Source organism: Bos indicus x Bos taurus, chromosome 2, assembly GCF_003369695.1.
Source record: "Bos indicus x Bos taurus breed Angus x Brahman F1 hybrid chromosome 2, Bos_hybrid_MaternalHap_v2.0, whole genome shotgun sequence".
NCBI lineage: Eukaryota > Metazoa > Chordata > Mammalia > Artiodactyla > Bovidae > Bos > Bos indicus x Bos taurus.
This window is the reverse complement of record NC_040077.1, coordinates 90,276,129-90,296,200: the sequence shown is the minus strand read 5'-3', so window position 1 is coordinate 90,296,200 and position 20,072 is coordinate 90,276,129. Positions and strand designations below refer to the sequence as shown.

Genomic DNA, 20,072 nt, shown 5'->3' with positions numbered 1-20,072 from the left:
CAATTTCATGCAGACAGAATGTAGATGAGAGGTTACCAGTGGCTAGGGGCAGGAAAATGGGGGGCTGGTTGAATGGATATAGAGCTGCTGTTGGGGATGATGAAAAGTTTTGGATGATGAAATGGATGGTGGTGATGGTTGCACAGCAAGGTGAATGTATTTAATGTTATGAACTGTACTCTTAAAAATGGTTAGAATGGTAAATTTTATGCTATATATATCTTTAACCACAATTTAAAAATCATCAGAAAAAGAGAGCCATATATAAATGACTATCACTATTGCTGTTTAGTCGCTAAGTCATGTCCAAGTCTTTTGTGACCCCATGGATGGTAGCCTGCCAGGATCTTCTATCCTTGGGATTTCCCAGACAAGAATACTAGAGTGGATTGCCATTTTCTTCTCCAGGGGATCTTTCTGACCCAGGGATCAAACTGTCATCTCCTGCATTGGCAAGCAAATTCTTTACCACTGAACCACCAGGGAAATCCAAAAATATAAGCTACAAGGGACATAAAAATGAAGTACATAATGTGCAACTGCGTGCATGTGCGTGCTAAGTTGCTTCAGTTGTGTCTGACTCTTTGCAGCCCTATCTACGGACTATAGCTAGGCTCCTCTGTCTATGGGATTCTCCAGGCAAGAATACACTCTGGAGTGGGTTGCCATGTCAGCCGTAAGGGGATCTTCCCAACCCAGGGATCGAATCCGAGTCTCCTGCATTGCAGGCAGATTCTTTACCACTGAGCCACCAGGGAAGCCCCAATAGTGCAAATGAGGGAGGGATAAAAAATGAATAAAGAAGTGGAAACACACATACATAAGCATCCTGTCACCTTAGAAATCTAGTTTTGGAGCATAAGTAGTATATTTCTCTTACACTAACATGGGAAGCTAACATTTTGTTTTATCAGGGCTCTGTGAAAATGTAGTGTTTTATCTTCAGTTGACAAAGATCCATGGCCAAATATGTGGTAGAATTAGACCTGGGGGTTGCAGGGAAGGTTAGTAATGGCAGAAATTGCCCTTGGATGTTAAGATAATAGTCATCAGGAGCAGGAGGATTCAAGGGCATCTATGGGACAAAGGGGGGCTTCCTAACCACTCATTCCCTAGGTGCTTAAGCCCCTGGCAAACACCACAGTTTCCACAACCTCAAAATATGGCTTAATGTCTCAAAGCAGATGGACTGCTTCATTTGTTTCTAACGCAAATTTGGTTCAAAGTTTTATATGCATATATTTTTTCTTCCTAAGAGGAATTCTTCTCTTACCTCCCAGATCTTCTCCAGCTGTTCAAGGATGTTGGAAACCCCAGGAAACAAGGGTTGACCCTGGAACATTTCAATAAAGATGCAGCCTGCACCCCTAACAAAGGAAATAAGAGTCAACCCGATACTTTCAAGGAAACCATACATGCAAAACCGAACTACTAGCATTTCATCCCTTAAGAAATATTTTAAGGATAATTAAATATGGGCCATGCACTATGAAAAGTCTTGGCAAAAAAAGTCCCTATGTTAAACAAAGATAAGAACAGCTTGCAGCTTTTTGTTAAAATGGAACGCATTGGGCATTTAGGATCACAGTATAGATAGCAAACATTTTAGTTCATTCAAGCTCATTAACTATCTATTTTATGAGAGAGGAAGAAAATACTGAGTCTCCAAACTGAATACCCTCTTTCACTGAATCTAAGGTGCTATCATTGTAAGAAGCATCATTATTGTATGTACTTTTAAGAAACCAAAAAAAAAAAAAAAACCAAAAAAAAAAAAAAAAACCCCACAAGTTAAACTATGACATGATCAGAATGTTTCTTTTATACTCATTGAAAGGGCTGTTACACATTTAATCAGACAGATTATTTCATCAACTATCATACTTGTACAATGAAAAATATTAAATGAAAGAAATTGATTCAGGTACTCATCAAACTTTCTCACATTCAGCATTTGACAAAGACTGTTTAATGTCTGTGTTTATATCCATGATATCGTCTTTTGATGGTATTGTCCAGGAGTTTGATGATACAGCATTTCTTAAAATAATCCTTATTTCTTAAAATAAAAGAACTAAGAGTTATTGGTGCTGGGATCCTAGGCTGACCTTGCAATTACAAGTTACACTTTTGATTCCAGCTTAAAAAATATTGCTAAATATGTCTGATTCACTTATTCTCCACAACCATTTGGTTTCCTAAGAGTTAAAAAATAAAGAAAGAAATAAAGCTCTCCTGTCTTCAAAGTCACTGACTCCCATTCAGCAAGTTTTGATGCTGACATGTTTGATGTCCACACACATACAAGGGTAACTATAGTCACAACTGCAGCATGGTTGATGGCTATTCTAAGATGTTACTGACTGAAATGCATCCTGATTTAAACAGAGAATGCACATTTTAAAGGACTTCCCAGGTGGTACTAGTGGTAAAGAACCCATCTGCCAATGAAGGAGACACAGGAGTCGTGGGTTTGATCCCTGGGTTGGCAAGATCTCCTGGAGAGGGCATGCCAACCCACTCCAGTACTCTTGCCTAGAGAATCTCATGGACAGATGAGCCTGGCGGGCTACAGTCCATAGAGTCGCAAAGAGTCAGACATGACTGAAGCGACTTAGCACTCAGGCACATGCATCTTAAAATAAATTGTCTTTCCTGCTTAGTCAAACTGGAGGGTAATTCCTAAGGAACAGTAAGAAGTAAGATTTTGCTGGTAACACACATTTTTACTCTCACAAAACTTTTTTGAGAATGCTTCAAGGGGCTTCCCTTGTGGCTCAGCTGGTAAACAATCTGCCTGCAATGCAGAACCCAATGAGACCTGGGTTCGATCCCTGGGTTGGGAAGATCCCCTGGAGAAGGGAAAGGCTACCCACTACAGTATTCTGGTCTGGAGAATTCCATGGTATAGTCCATGGGGTCACAAATCGGACATGACTGAGCAACTTTCACTTACTTCAAATAATTGATTACAGAGATTATTCCCATGGTCTAATACTTTCTGATTTTTGACTCCAAATCTCTTTCACCATAACACATAATTTTGCAAACTTCCTTAATCATCTTGATGTTTTGCTGTGGCATGATAAAGAAGAAAATTTAAGTAAAACATTTTAGTATAGATCGTCATATTCAGTTCAGTTCAGTTCAGTTCAGTAGCTCAGTCATGTCCGACTCTTTGTGACCCCATGGACTGCAGCACGCCAGGCTTCCCTGGCCATCACCAACTCCCGGAGCTTACTCAAACTCATGTTCATTGAATCGGTGATGCCATCTAACCATCTCATCCTCTGTCGTCCCCTTCTCCTCCTGTCTTCAATTTTTCCCAGCATCAGGATCTTTTCTAGTGAGTCAGATCTTCGCACCAGGTGGCCAAAGTATTGGAGTTTCAGCTTCAGCATCAGTCCATCCAATGAATATTCAGAACTGATTATCATCATATTATTAAAGGTTTATTATGAAATTAATTTTAAATGGTTTTTAATATTATTCAAATTAATATAGTAAAGAATCTGCCTTCAACTCAAGACACCCAGGTTCGATCTCTGGCTCAGGAAGATTCCTTAAAGAAGGGAATAGTTACCCACTCCAATATTCTTGCCTGGAGAAGTCTATGCACAGAGAACCCTATATAGTCCATGGGGTCTCAAAGAATTGGACACAACTGAGTGCCTAATACTTTTTCATGATACATTTCCACTTTTCCATCTGACTATAGACACATGCTATTTAATTTATTTTGTGTAGCAGAAATAAGATTTCTTGATAAATAAGCTTAAGAATAATTTTTATGTTATGTCTAGTTTGGGGAGAGAATATATATATTTTTAAAAGTATGCACATTTAAACATATCTTACCATTTCAAGAGACAATTTTCATGACTTAATATTCGGTTTGCATGTAAAATAGTCAATTAACTTATTCTCAGAATTTTGTGTACACATAAATAAGAGGTATCAGACTGAGTTTTGTAGGTTTTTATCCTTTCCCTCAAACAACAGGTTGTCTTTATCCCCAGTTGCTAAAAAAACTAATTGGATAAAATGTCCACTGTATGTGTTTTACTGATTTCTCATGTACAAGAGACATCCTGATGTGTGATACAAGCATTTTGGGAGTTCCCTGGTGGTCCAGTGGCTAAGACTCCACCTTTCTGCTGTCAGGGCCCGGGTTCTATCCCTGGTAAAGGACTAAGATCCTGCAAGCTGTTCTACATGGCCAAAAAAAGGAAAACAGAATTTTGATGAGATGAATGTCTCTTAAAAATCTGGTGAATAGTATCTTGAGGTGAATTTTTAGAATTCAGTTCAGTTCAGTTCAGTCACTCAGTCGTGTCCGACTCTTTGCAACCCCATGAACCACAGCACGCCAGGCCTCCCTGTCCATCACCAACTCTCGGAGTTTACCCAAACTCATGTCCATTGAGTCAGTGATGCCATCTAACCATCTCAAGCTCTGTTGTCCCCTTTTCCTCCTGCCTTCAATCTTTCCCAACATCAGGGTCTTTTCAAATGAGTCAGCTCTTTGCATCAGGTGGCCAAAGTACTGGAGCTTCAGCTACAACATCAGTCCTTCCAAAGAACACCCAGGACTGATCTCCTTTAAGATGGACTGGTTGGATCTCCTTGCAGTCCAAGGGACTCTCAAGAGTCTTCTCCAACACCACAGTTCAAAAGCATCAATTCTTTGGCACTCAGCTTTCTTCACAGTCCAACTCTCACATCCATACATGACCACTGGAAAAACCATAGCCTTGACTAGACGGACCTTTGTCGGCAAAGTAATGTCTCTGCTTTTGAATATGCTATCTAGGTTGGTCATAACTTTCCTTCCAAGGAGTAAGCGTCTTTTAATTTAATGGCTGAAATCACCATCTGCAGTGATTTTGGAGCCCAGAAAAATAAAGTCTGACACTGTTTCCACTGTTTGCCCATCTATTTCCCATGAAGTGATGGGACCGGATGCCATGATCTTAGTTTTCTGAATGTTGAGCTTTAAGCCAACTTTTTCACTTTCATCAAGAGGCTCTTTAGTTCTTCTTCACTTTCTGCCATAAGAGTGGTGTCATCTGCATATCTGAGGTTATTGATATTTCTCCTGGCAAACTTGATTCCAGCTTGTGCTTCTTCCAGCCCAGCGTTGCTCAAGATGTACTCTGCATATAAGTTAAATAAGCAGGGTGACAATGTACAGCCTTGACAAACTCCTTTTTCTATTTGGAACCAGTCTGTTGTTTCATGTCCAGTTCTAACTGTTGCTTCCTGACCTACAAGAGGCAGGTCATGTGGTCTGGTATTCCCATCTCTTTCAGAATTTTCCACAGTTTGTTGTGATCCACAAGTCAAAGGCTATGGCATAGTCAATAAAGCAGAAATAGATGTTTTTCTGGAACTCTTTTGCTTTCTTGATGATCCAACAGATGTTGGCAATTTGATCTCTGGTTCCTCTGCCTTTTCTAAAACCAGCTTGAATATCTGGAAGTTCACAGTTTACATATTGCTGAAGCCTAGCTTGGAGAATTTTGAGCATTACTTTACTAGCATGTGAGACGAGTGCAATTGTGCGGTAGTTTGAGCATTCTTTGGCATTGCCTTTCTTTCGGATTGGAATGAAAACTGACCTTTTCCAGTCCTGTGGCCACTGCTGAGTTTTCCCAATTTGCTGGCATATTGAGTGCAGCACTTTCACAGCATCATCTTTTAGGATTTGAAATAGCTCAACTGGAATTCCCTCACCTCCACTAGCTTTGTTCATAGTGATGCTTCCTAAAGCCCACTTGACTTCACATTCCAGGATGTCTGGCTCTAGGTGAGTGATCACACCATCGTGATTATCTGGGTCGTGAAGATCTTTTTTTGTATAGTTCTTCTGTGTATTCTTGCCACCTCTTCTTAATATCTTCTGCTTCTGTTAGGTCCATACCATTTCTGTCATTTATTGAGCCCATCTCTGCATGAAATGTTCCCTTGGTATCTCTAATTTCCTTGAAGAGATCTCTAGTCTTTCCTATTCTGTTGTTTTCCTCTATTTCTTTATTATCATTTTAAGACTCCTTACTGGCTTGCTTTTAAATATTCATATTCTTTTTACTTCTTGTCTTTAAAGCAACAGATATAAAAGGTGTAAATTAAACAATACATGGAGAATAATGAAAGTAATAGCAAACTGTCAAATGGTTTAAAAACATCCTGGTTGCTAGCAATGTCAACTGTGAGACAAGCCAGCTGAAAAACTGAGATGGTGAATACCATCAAATGGTCTCCACCCACTTCCCCTCATGCTTTCTCTGCGTTCTTGAAAGGTCTCAAGCCATTTCAATTTGAAGTGAAAAAGAAAAACACACACAAATATATATTTATGTATCTGTGGGTATAAAACACAAGTGATTATTTATTAACTGACACAAAATTGAAATGAAAATGTACTGGCTTTTGAAGATTTGAACCAACTCTCCATCCAGTATCACAATAGCTCCAGAAACCCCAGGAGCTCACAAATTACCAGAAGGCTTGAGGGTGTTCTAAACAAGGTTAAACCATAGTCATCGCTAGTTTACTGAGCCTTCCCTCCCCTCAAAAGGCTTTCATGGCTAAGAAAGAGCTTGTTGCCTTTTTATGTCCTTTTATAATGGTGGCTGAGAGGAACCAAAAAGGAAGTCCTTTTCATACACAATTTCTTAGTGTCCTTTATCTTCTACACCACTAGGACAGTGGGCACAATTATGTAAAATATACTGGAGAAAGCTGGACTTTAAGGCTTCTGTGTAAGTACTACAAAATAACACGAGATGTTTGCATAAAAGAATAAAATGCTAATATTGGTTGAAATTCCATTTATATCTGCATTTGTGCGGTTGGTGCCATATAGACATTTTCTTGAGTCTTTCTTTTTAAGTTTCACTTAGGGACAGATTAAACCTTCCTCACCTACCAATCTAGAGTCTAAGGTTTTTTATAAGGGCTTCCCTGGGGGCTCAATTGGTAAAGAATCTGCCTACAATGAGGAGACCCAGGTTTGATCCCTGGGTGGGGAAGATCCCTTGGAGAAGGGAATGGCTACCCACTCCGGTATTCTTGCCTGGAGAATTCCATGGACAGAGGAGCCTGGCAGACTAATAAAATATATGTGTGTGTGTGTGAGTGTGTGTGTGTGTGTGTGTGCATGTGCAATGCACTTATGCACTTAGAATACTTACAAGACAAACAAAATTCCTAAATCAATTGTATTTCAGAAGCTGGACTATTTGTATCATAAATATCAGTGCACTGGAAAGAAAATAAGTCTGTGCACCTTAAGTTTGAAGAAGGAAAGATTTTTTTCAGGTAAGTACTGTTTTTTAAAAAATGTACAACTCACTTTCTTATTTTTTCCATTTATTCCTCAGAACTGTTTTTTTTTTTTTATTTGCTTTGTGAACAAGTTGTGTGACTTTCATTGTTTTTATTTGTTTCTTAAGCAAGTTGTGTGGCTATCATCTATTTTGTCCACCCCAGACTAGTCTTAAAGCAAACATTTTAAGTATTCTGAACATTCATGTCCAGATAGGGAGCCAGCTCCTATTTCTTTTTATTCCTCTGTTTTGTTCTTAAATCTTCATTCCTGTGGCTCTTATTACCCTACATATCTTTAGGCTTCTCAGAGGATTTCTGCTCTGTGGAGATACCCTTGGGGCAGCCCATGTAGATGAAGGGAAACTTCACACGCAGGGGAAAAAAGAGCTGGTGACATCAAACAGTGAATCCTTCCAGAAGGGAGAGATGCACTGGGTCATTTTATTGCTCCAACTGTGGTTCTTCAGTCACGTTAGAAGAAACAGCTAACATGTTTTCTGCTTTTTCTGGCTTTCTTCCTGGTCTTTTCTCTATTCTGAGCATGAGCAAATTCTTCCCATAAGAGAGAAAAAGATTCCTCAAATTCTTCAGGCAATCTCTGGAGAAATAAACCATCTCAGGAGTTTTAGGTTTGGGGAGATGCAAGGAGTCTACAAGAACATTGTTGGGAGAAGTGAGTCAATATTTCACTTTTCACTATTGAAGTTAATTCAGAGCAGCCTGATATATGGCAGTGACATGATATTTCTATTTGCTTTTCCCTGGGCCACTCTTTATATTTGGAAGTTTGCAGCAGGAGATTTGACCATAAAGAATCCCTCAGGCACTGATAACTTTCTGTAGTTCTAAATCCAGCATCTGCCTGCAGTTAGTTTTGAATAGAGGAGTTGACTATCAAAGGAAATTCTTGTTTAAAACCCAGTTTAGCATAATATGAATGAACCTTGAAAATATTATGCTAAGTGAAAAAAGCCAGACATGGAGGGACAAATACTGTATGATTGCATTTATATGAGGTACTAGAGTGGTCAAGTTCACAGGGAGAGGAAGTACGATAGTGGTTGTCAGGGACTGAGAGGAGGGAGCAAAAAGAAGTGATTGTTTAATGGGTACAAAGAGTCATACTGGGATGATGAAAAGTTCTGGAGATGTGGATGGTGGAGGTGGTGGGACTTGATGCCACTGAACTGTACATTTGAAAATAGTTAAAATGGTAATTTTTGTTATATATATTTTAACACAATACAAAAATTAAAAGCAAAAAGTGTAATCATCCTAAAGCATTGAGGTGTGTTTTTTTTTTCCCACTGAAGTTGCTAATGAAATCTTTTTAGGTCTGAAAAAGTATCAGAAAGAGAGGAAAAGATGATGGGAGATTAGAGGATGTTGGTTGTAAGTGCTGGGAATAACCAATGTGTCTTACTGGTGTATTTTCCATATTTTAAGTGTTTGCTTTGGGCCAAGGACTCTGTTGCTCCCAGGGTTTACTGTGAATGAGAGGCTCTTGTTAAATTAGTTTCATTAGGACAAAGGCTCTAATGCTCAACCACTGTCACCTGCTTCCTTACAAAAGCGTTCAGTTTGTACCCTATGGGGTTGCATGGCCTTTTCTTCCATTGTAACTGGAAATCTTTTCCTTGCTCATTTTCCTCACCCTGAAAAGAAAAAAAATAGAAGAGGATTCCTAATGTTGCTGCTGCTGCTGCTAAGTCGCTTCAGTTGTGTCCGACTCTGTGCGACCCCATAGATGGCAGCCCACCAGGCTCCCCTGTCCCTGGGATTCTCTAGGCAAAAACACTGGAGTGGGTTGCCATTTCCTTCTCCAATGCATGAAAGTGAAAAGTCAAAGTGAAGTTGTTCAGTCGTGTCCGACTCTTAGCGACCCCATGGACTTCAGCCTACCAGGCTCCTCTGTCCATGGGATTTTTCCAGGCAAGAGTCCTGGAGTGGGGTGCCATTGCCTTCTCCTCCCAATGTAAACACTTAATATCTAACAGTTATGTAGAGTAAACCATTATAGTAAATACTGAAAGATAATGATTATTCTATTTATACATTACTTTTTGAGTTTTACTGGACAAACAACAATCATCAAATTAATAACAGTAATGACAATAATTTTAACTTATGACTGAGTTTTTATTCTGTGAGCATCACATCGTTATTCATGATTAAATTAATGAAACACTTATCAGTGGAATAACATACACTTTAGTATATTCAGTAAAAACTAAGGGATACATAGTTTAAGAGGGGTTTAAAGGATGGGTAGATGAAGAAATTACCCAAAAGTAGCACAGAGAGTTAAAGGGACTGAAAATATGAAAGAGAGGATAAGAGCCAAGGATGATAGAAAGATAATCTTTCATTGGAGTTCCAGAAAGAGAGACTGGAATAGAGGCAACACTAAAAAGAAAATGGCTGATGGAAAACATGAATTCATAATTAGAAGAAGCACAATATACACCAAGCAGGGTAAGTAAAAAGAAGTCCACATTGGACACATTATAGTGAAAACTGCATAATAATGAAGGCAAAAAAAATTCTTTATCATATCCAGAGAAAATGGGAGATCACCTGTAAAAGAGAAAGACAATAAGGCCAAAATCAAACTTCCCTACAATTAGGCTAAAAGCAATCTTCACAGGAGCAGCACTGGAAGACAAAATGGGAAAAGATCCTCCAAGTTCTGAGAGAAAATAATGTCAATCTAGAATTACACCCCCAGCAATGGGATACCTTTAACAATGAGAGTTTATCTTAAGAAACAAAAGCGGAGTTTGACACCAACAGGCCAACACTAAAGAAAGCTTTAAAGGGTTTGTATCAAAAGAGGAAAGTTATTCCAAAGTCATATTTGAAGTGCATGAGGGAATGATGAACAGTTTTAAATTTATTTTCACTTGATGAAAATAGCTTCAAAGTAAATAAAGGAAAAATGAATAGAAATATGACAAATCAAAAACTTCAATATATCTTCCCCTGATAGCTTAAACAGACAAAAATTATATAAAGAAATTGTGAATAACACAAGTAACAACCTTGAAATTTTGAACATATGTAAAGTCCTGTACCCAACAATTTGGGAATACACATCCTTCTCAAACACATAGTAAATAACTGAAAATATTGACTATGTACTGGGCCAGTGCTTCTAACAAAGCCAGTGCTACTTCATTCTCTTTGGTGAAACACCAGGTTTTTTTCAACTTTTTTTTTTTGCTAACCTTTAATTTTGAAATAATTTCAAAATTAAAGTTACAAAAACAGTAGAAAGAATTGTCTTATATACTTCAAACAGATTCCCAATTGCCAACACTTTGCCTTTTTGGTTTTATCATTTTTTCTATCATCCATCTATCTATTATCTAATTTTTTTCTGAAGCAATAGAGAATAAGTGGCAGATACCATGGTTCTTCACCCTTACATACTTCCACATGTATCTTCTAAGAACAAAAGCATTCTTTTACACAACAACAATGCAATTATCAAAATCAGGAAAGTTAATACTGATCTCAATACCGCTATCTAATCTACAGTCCATGTTTAAGTTCCACTGATTGTCCCAGGAGGGTTCTTTAGCTCCTTCTCCCCCAGTATCCAATCTAGGACCATGCATTATGTTTAGTAGACATGCTTCTTTAGTCTCTTTAATCTGGAACATTTCCCTAAATTTTTTTTTTTTTTTTGTCTATTCAAACATTGACTCTATATAGGAACAGAAAATACCACCCCCAAAATATGCCATTCTGGTATAAGGATCAGTATGAGCTGAAGGCAATTGAGAAAAAGCAGACACAGGATGAGATTTTGCTTCTCTTGGGCTGTCTGAAAGTGTGAAAGTGTTAGGTGCTCAGTCCTGTCTGACTCTTTGCGACACAATGGACTGTAGTCTACCAGGCTCCTCTGTCCATGGAACTCTTCAGGCAAGAATACTGCAATGGTTTGCTTTTCCCTTTCCCAGGGGATATTCCAAGCCCAGGGATCAAACCTGGGTCTCTGGCATTGCAGGCAGATTCTTAACCATCTGAGCCACAAGGGAAGCCCATAAGGAGGACATAAAATCCCCTTGTGAAGATGACCCCTTTCCCAGCCCTGGAGGGGAGAAAAACCTTATCACCAGATGCAGAGATGGCACCAAGAAGAATGTATGTAAACAGTTGTTGATAAGTTACCCTTATCCACCACTAGGGTTCCCCATACACATATTTACCTTCTCACAGTTATCACCCTAAAGATTTCAGAAGCCCTTTTCCTTTGTCTTGTTACTTCTCTTTACAGAGGAGTATATCATCTTTTGTCAGAATGGTATAAAAGCCTCCAAGTCTAGCTGTTTCTTTGGGGATTTTCTCTCCTTTTTATGAAGCCACTTACCCCATGTCACATAAAACTTTTAACATAAAATAAAACATGTATGCTTTTCTTCTGTTCATCTGTCTTTTGTCAGCTTATTTCACAGACCCATCCACTGAACCTCAGAGAATAGAAGAAATTTTTTTCTTCCTCTACAGCTCTTTGAAGGAGTATAGTCTAGGGGCTTCCTTGGTAATTCAGTGATAAAGAATCCATCTGCCAATGTAGGAGACACAGGTTTGATTCCTGGTCTGGGAAGCTCCTACATGCTGTGGAGCAACTCAGCCTGTGTGCCACACATAGTGAGCCTGTGCTCTAGAGCCCGAGAGTTGCAACTGCTGAGCCATATACCCTAGAGCGCGTGCTCGACAACAAGAGAAGCCACCGCAACGAGAAGCCTGCCACACGACACAACCAAAGCCCTCCACACATCACAGCTAAAGAGCAGCCCCTGCTCCCCGCAACTGAGAAAGCCCAGGAGCAGCAATGAAGACCCAGTGCAACCAAATAAATAAATAAAAGTATTAAAAAATAAAGTGAAGAGTACCGTATAGTTATGTCATAGAATGTTCCTCAAAATGAGTTTATCTGATGCTGCTTCATGATTTGACTCCGGTTATGCTCTTTTTTCAGGAAAACCACATTTGTGATACTGTCTCCTCTGATTCGTGTTAGGAGGCAAATGATGTCAGTATGCTCAGTTGCTCAGTCATGTCCAACTCTTTGTGACCCTATGGACTGTAGTCAGTCCCATTATTAATGATACTGACTCTAATCACTTGGTTAAGGTGGTGTTTGCCAAGTTCCTCTGATATAAAGTTGTTATTTTTTCTTTTGTTATAAATAATTTGTATAGAGGTACTTTGAGACTATGTAAATAAATATTTTATTTCTCATGAAAACTTCCCCACTAATTTAGGATTGATGATTCTCATTTGAACCGATTACTACTATATATATTACAAAATAGTGATATTTTGAATTCTATCATTTCTTCCCCAGTTATTAGTTGGCATTATATTGTAAGAAGGAGCTTCCCTTCCTATGTATCTATGGGTCCATCCATCCACCCATCTATCCATCCATCTGTTGTTGCTCAGTTGCTAAGCCGGGTCCAACTCTTTGCAACCTCATGGACTGCAGTATGACAGGCCTCCCTGTTCCTCACCATCTCCTGGAATTTGCCCAAGTTCATGTCCATTGAATCGGTGATGCCATCCAATCTATCCATCTATTATCTGTCTATCTTCCATATAGACATATATTCTTATGTTATTCAGTGTTAAAATACATTGTCCACACTATTTATTAGGATGCTCAGAAGGTATTGGCTTTGGCCAGTGGGAGTCTCTTCAAGCTGCTTTCCACATCCTTTTGACATATTCCCATCATTTTTTGATCACTTTATTAGAAAATATTCTGGCCTAACAAGATGTTCCTAGCTCATCTTAAACTTTTTCTGCCCCAGTCTCAGTACTGGCTACTTCTCCAAAAAGGCCTAGTTATTTTCAGTAGGGAATGGTATTAAGAAATAATATCTTAGTAGGAGACCCACACTTATGTAAAATACAATAATAATTTAAAAAAAATGTACCTAGCAGAATCAAATGCAAATCCTCTCTGACAGACTACACTTTATTCAAGCCCTCAAAAAAAAAAAAAAAATCCCACAAATAAAATTCCAAGGAGAATTAGCATATCATTGTCAAAATCAACTAAATACGCATGGAAAAAAGATACCATATGCAAGAACCAAAAGAAACAATAAACAACAGAAATCAACTTACAAGAAAAGAACATTTACTTTAGATATGTAAGAGCTTATAATACCTTTACTAAAAGGTATTATAGATGAACTAAACAGACAGAGAACTATACTGTTTTAAAATTGGAAGACAGTATTATAAAGGTGTTAACTATCCTCAAAATGTTCTATAATTTCAATGTAATTCTAAAGAAAATCCCACTAGGGTTTTTACATTCAGTAAAATTTATATGGAGAACCAAAGGGGAAAAATAGCCAAGATACTCCTGAGGAAGAAGATGAAGTAGGTGGTGAGACTCGTCCTAGCAGAAATCAAGTATTATTAGAAAGCTACAGAAATTAATACAGTGGGACACTGGTACAGGGACAGATAAACTGACCCCAGTCAGAGTAGAGAGCCCAGAAACAGACCTATGCATCTTTAGAAACCTGATATATGAGATATTTGGCAAGGCAGATCACTGAAGAAATTGAGGTGAGACAATTGGTTAGTACAGAGAAAGTCAATTTCCCATATACTAAAGATTTGAAGTGAAAGGAAAAATTCTACAGTTAAAAGAATGTATTAGATAATATCACTTTGGTCTCAGGGAGAGAAGGATTTTTAAAATAAGGAACAAAAAGACTAACCATAAAGGAAAAGACTGCTAAGGTCAGTAATATTAAAACAAAGCACTCTTGCTTAAAAAGACAACATTAAGATGAAAATGTAAGCCAGGAACTGGGGAGACTTCTTGCAACACACATAACTGATAAAAGATTAGTATTCAGAGTATAAGAACTCCTATAAATCAATAAAGAAAGAAAGGGAGAGACTGTCAGAGACATAGAGACCAAAAGAAAATAAATGAAAGACACACAGAGGTATTTCATAGGAGAAACCCCACGAATAATCCATGAAAAGACTTCCAACCTCATTAGTAATTAGGGAAATGCACATTTGATCACAGCATGCTACCATTCTTCCCACAAGATTAGCAAAAATTAAGAAATCTGATTTTATAAAGCTAGTACAGATGTGGATAAGGGACCATGATATACTGCTGATGCATAAATTGTTACAACCACTTGGAAAACAATTGGACACTGTTTCATGAAGTTGAACATTCATATACCCCATGACACAGCAAATCTACTTTGAAGTACTCTTAGAGAAATCCTTAAATATAAGTACCAAGTATATTCAAAATAGCAAAACCAAAAACATCAAGTTAGATAACTGAAATGTTCATCAACAGAAAATAAAGTGTAACTTAGATCAACGTGGATAAATCCTATAAATACACAGAGTTTAAAAAAAGCAAATCACAGAAAACTAAAAGCAATATAGTACAATTTTTATAAAAACTCAAAAGTAGGTAAAATAATATTTTTAAAATACATAAAAATGTAAAAGTATTATTTAAAAAAAGGTGAGGGATGGACAACAAGAATAAAAATTCAGGGTAGAGCCCCTCCGGTGGAGGGGCAGGCTCTGGTGGATGGAAAAAAGACACAAGCGAATGTGGAAATATATTTTTTGGCTGTGCCATGCAGCATGTGGGATCCTAGCTCCCCGAGCAGAGGTCGAACCCATACCTCCTGCACTGGAAGAGCAAAGTCCTAACCACCGACCACCAGGGAAGTCCAATGTGGCAATACTGACCATGCTCTGGTTGTTTTGTTGGGTAGTGGGTTCATGGAGTTCGCTTCATTATGCTTTTCAATCTACATCCGGTTTCTCAATCTTGATGCTATTGACATTTGGGGCTGGATACATCTTTGTTGCGGGGGGCTGCCCTGTGCACTGTAAGATATTTAGTAGCACCCCCGGCCTTTACCCACTAGATGCCAGGAGCACCCCGCCCCTACCCAAGTGTGACAATAAATGTCTCAGACATTGCCAAGGTCTCTGGGAAGTAAAATTGATCCTGGTGAAGAATCACTGATATATATGTTTATGTATTTTGAATGTTTTAAATGCTCAGTAATAAAGCAATGTTTAAAAGTGGTGAGCAGAAGTTTCACTGTCTGTGAAGCACAACTAGGAAGTGATCATTAAAAACTGAGAAAACCAGAGCCCGCTGAAAGCCTTTGAAGTGACAGCATGGAGCAGTGAGTACTGACAGTTTCAGGGGGGTTTTGACTAGCAGGTGATATTCTGAGACATGGTACTGGGTATCGGGAAATCAACGACTCCAGATACACTGCAGGAAATTTTCTTCAACTTTTCTCAAGACTTTGGGAAATTCAAAAGCTTAGTTTCGCCTCTTAGTGTTTTTAAACAGGGCCTTCAGTGTATATAAGACCGTCTAAAGAATTGAAAGAAGTCCGTATACTCTGTTACCTTTGAGGTGCTGGCTGTGACTGTAAATTCACCACACAAATGACTGGGATATTTCCAGGAATCAGAAGCAGACAACATAACAGTACAGGTCTGGGATGTTGAGTGACTGATATCCCACACTCACCACTGTACCTCTTCAATCCCAGAGCCTCCCAACAATGTGTTTCTACTTGACAACATCTATCTGATTTCTTATATTCACACCACAGTCCCCCTTAACCTTCATGGGAAGAGTATATTGCCCTTATTTTAAAAACAAAGAAACATAAACACAGAGAGGGTACATGGTTTTTTGAAGATAACATAATCCAGAAGAAATGATTAGAAATAGAACTGACATGAAAATCAGGTCTACAGAATCTTGGTATTTATGTTTTTTTTCCATCAGGCTCTGAACTGTGTTTGGCCATGTGTAGACAAGCAGGTGTGTGTGTGTGTGTGTGTGTGTGTGTGTGTGAGATCTGTGGTTTGGGAGCATATGTATGTTTCCCTGGAGACAAAGGAAAAGACAAAGGATTAAGAGAAGAGCTAGAAGAAGGAGCATTGACAAAAAAGGATAGAATCCAGAAGATGCCTTGGGCAAGACCTCTATGAGCCTCAACTTATTTAACTGTTAAAACTTACTGTAAAAATCAAATGAGATATGTATTGAAAGTACCTTATATTTCTGTATACAAATGTGATTGTCATCATTAGAATGTTTGTGTGTGCATACTCAGTCATTCAGTCATGTCTGACTCTTTGCAACTCCATGGACTGTAGCCTGGCAGGCTCCTCTGTCCATGGGATTCTCCAGGCAAGAATACTGGAGTGGGTTGCCATTTCCTTCTCCAGAGGATCTTCTCAGCCCAGGGATTGAACTTGGGTCTCCTACATCTCCTGCATTGGCAGACGGATTCTTTACCACTGAGCCACCTGGGAAGCCATTAGAATGACTATCTAAAATGTAACACGGTTAATAAAGCAATCTTCATGGCTAGGATGACTCACATTTTCTTGGCACTTGCTCTTACCATATGTCCAATTCAGAGGAATACTCAGTGGCTCCCAGCAAGGCATCAGGAGGGCGGTACCAGAGAGTCACAACTTCTGAAGAATATGTCTGGCTGGGAATGGACTTGGCTCGAGCAAGACCTGAGCGAAGGGGGAAAGCACAGAACTTGTTGTCCTGAGACTTCCCTGAGAGGCACAGTGATACAGTCTGCCAAGGAGAGTGCAGCTGGCAGAGTAAACAATATTTTTAAAATGATACACAAATTTCAGTGCTTTTAATAGAACTACTCAACTATCTTGATTCTTGTGTACCTCTTCATCGCATTAATTTCTCTAAATTTAGCCTACTTTGCAGCTAGATGTGACCTTCCTGGCAGCTAAGTGTTGCAAGGCAACTAAAGTTTTGCCTATTTGATACGAATAAAAGTGACGTGTGAACTTCCTGGAGGGGTTAAATGTTGGTCCCTTTTCTCCTTCCTCCAGGCTGTGGTGAGGAGGAGGCGGCTGCCATCTTGAAATATGCCAGCGGGCAACACCTAGGGGTGGTGGGGCTCACGTGTCAGAAGGAGCATGAGCCAAGACATCTGGGGGCTTCCACAGAGCTCTGACTGCCTAGGTCAGCTGTTACACGAGAGAAAATTAAGCTCCAAGCATGTTTACACCTCTGTAATTGGAGGTTTCTATAACAGCAAGGGAAGATCAATTCATGACTAATGTGACCACCCTCCATTTCTGCAGTTCAGGAATCCCCAGTTTAGTAGATAAAGGGTAGGGACTGTTAATCCACATTAGCTAGTTTGGCAGGAACTTAGATGAGTCATTCTCAAGCACTCCTCTGCAAAACAGTACATTTGTCAGTTAGCTATTTATCTCACAGAATCACATGATCTATAGCCATATGAAATCTCAATAGATGAGTTTACTTTTATAGGGAATTTGATAAACGAATGTCTGTTACATGCTTACTGCAGTTATAGCAGTGTCATTTGACATCTGCCAAACAGAGAAGAGGGTCTTCTCAGCTTATATGGAACCAGTTTTTCAACAAAAATTTACTGAGCACCTGTGATGGTGTCAGGCACTAGGGATATAATGATAAGCAAAAATGGATCCAGGCTGCCCTCATAACACTTATAGTCTAGTGGAGGAGACAAAACCATCATATAAGTATGTATGTATGTCTATATGTATAATTATAAACAGTGATAAACACTCAGGGTAAATCTGCATCACTCTGATGGGAATGAAAGCCTCAGGTACCTGGTGGCTCAGTGGTAAAGAATCTGCATGCAATGCAGAAGACTCCCATTTCTGTATTCTCCCACTTCTGTATTCAACCCACTCCTGTATTCTTGCCTGGAGAATTCCATGGACAGAGAAGCTTGGCAGGGTACAGTCCGTAGGGTCAAAAAAGTTGGACAGGACTAAGCAACTGAACACACACACATACACACACCGTACAGTCCCACCTGTATAGATACATAGGTGTTCTGGAACCTCCATTCCAGCAAGAGTCCAGCCTAGAGTCTGGGGGTGACCTCTTTATCTGGCCATCCTGGGATAGCTTTGATCTAGTCTGATGGAATTTGTACATCCACCCAGATTTAAGGAAACCTAAGAAGTACCATTCACTCTACAAAAGTCTCTGCATCAAAAACAGCAGTGAGGTAATAGGGGTGCTCACATTTTAGGATCTGATTACACTGAGGCTTGATGGGACCCTGAGAAGCGATCAGTCTCTCTCAGTGTCTTGCCTCACTCTTACTGTATGGTTGTTTGATATCTTCAAAAAATGTCATGTTCCCTGGTCCCCACTTTTCAAAGTCCAGGCCTAATTGATGCTTTAAACACTTGCTCACAAAAGCATCATTGTTCATAGCCCAGAAAGAGACTCAGGGGGTGACTTACCAAAATCAGCCAGTTTGAGCTCTCCCAGGTGACTGATGAGTAAGTTCTGAGGTTTCAGGTCCCTGTGAAGAACGTGTTGGTGGTGGATGTATGCCAGGCCCCGCAAAAGTTGAAACATGAAAAGCTGGAAGGAATGAACACCTTATCTAAGCAGATTTGAGCCATTATGTGTTGATTTCTCCTCTAAATCAAAACCAGTCATCTGAAAGAATATAGTAAAAGTGTCTCTTAAGAGACCAAAAAAAAAAAAAGAAGATTTTACATTCAAACAGGAAGAAAAAGGACAAGGAAAGTCAAATAAGTAGACCATGTCCTAAACAAAAGGATTCTGGTTTTTCCTGACATCTCATTTCTTTGATACTGAAGGAATTACCCTTCCTTAAAAATCTAAAGTGAAACTTTGAAGTTTCCTTTGGAACACTAGTTATTGATTTAGATGTGAAAGATTTAATTTTTTTCCCACCAATGAACTTGGCATACAAGATCAAAGTTGACCTGGAAATGATATTCTAAGGTTTACAACTGCTTAAGTTTTCCAGGCTCTCTGATATAAAACCCTTTTAAAAACAGAACACAGGGAGTCCAGACTGGGAAGTATATCCTTAGATGGTGTTAGGAAATACAGGAACCATTATCTTTTTAAACATATTTTTTAAGTCTTAAGTTCAAAGTGAAAACAAGGGAAATATACAGTATAGATTCAGAGGGAAAAGGCACCAAAATAAATCAGACCAAGAAAAAAATCAAAAGAGAATAAGGAATAAATAGTAGAGAGAAGAAAAAAAAAAAGGTGGGGGGAAGCAAAAGGAAAAATACATCCTGGATCCAAATTTTAAAACATTGCTGGTGATTACAAGGCACAGAAACCAAAGACATTAGTAGATTCCCACCAATATAGAAGCCTAAGGGAAAAAAAAGAAAGCTTAGTATTCTAAGTGTCTTTTGCTATTTTCCAGTGCAACTGGCAACTGAGAATGCAAACACCAACGTTAGTGTTTACAAAGACTTATGCCAACTGAGAACATGTTCTGGCAGTTTTGAAAAGAAAGAGCCAGCCCCAGCATTTCTGGGACATGGACCTAATAGAAGACACAAAGTTGTGCAGATAAATTCACTTTTTCCATCACATCTTGGAAACTAGGAACTTCAGAGATGCTTTTATAGAACCTGTAATGACCTAACAAAGACTTGGACACATTGGAATCAGGTTGATATGCACCATGGTCTGAGCAAAGCAGGATCCTGGAGAGTTTGCCTCCCATGGCACAGTTGTGGCCATGTGAGCTCCATGCAGGTCCCATATCAAGGTCCCCAAACCATTTAAGAATGTGTTTACATGTCGGTATAGGACCTTTATGCCTTGACAGTAGAGTGATGGTAAAAATGAGTAACAA

General features: G+C 39.0%; 1 protein-coding gene across 1 annotated transcript in view; it reads right to left on the bottom strand.

The window, feature by feature from the left end:
- CDK15 (cyclin dependent kinase 15) overlaps positions 1 to 20,072 on the bottom strand; it is a 96,381-nt gene that overhangs the window by 52,162 nt on the left and 24,147 nt on the right. The window contains exons 7-9 of the mRNA XM_027564470.1: positions 18,679 to 18,802; positions 16,791 to 16,911; positions 1,274 to 1,367 (exon numbers count right to left, since the gene is read on the bottom strand). Of these exons, the coding sequence (XP_027420271.1) occupies positions 1,274 to 1,367; positions 16,791 to 16,911; positions 18,679 to 18,802 (339 nt within the window). The remainder of the gene's footprint in view (positions 1 to 1,273; positions 1,368 to 16,790; positions 16,912 to 18,678; positions 18,803 to 20,072) is intronic.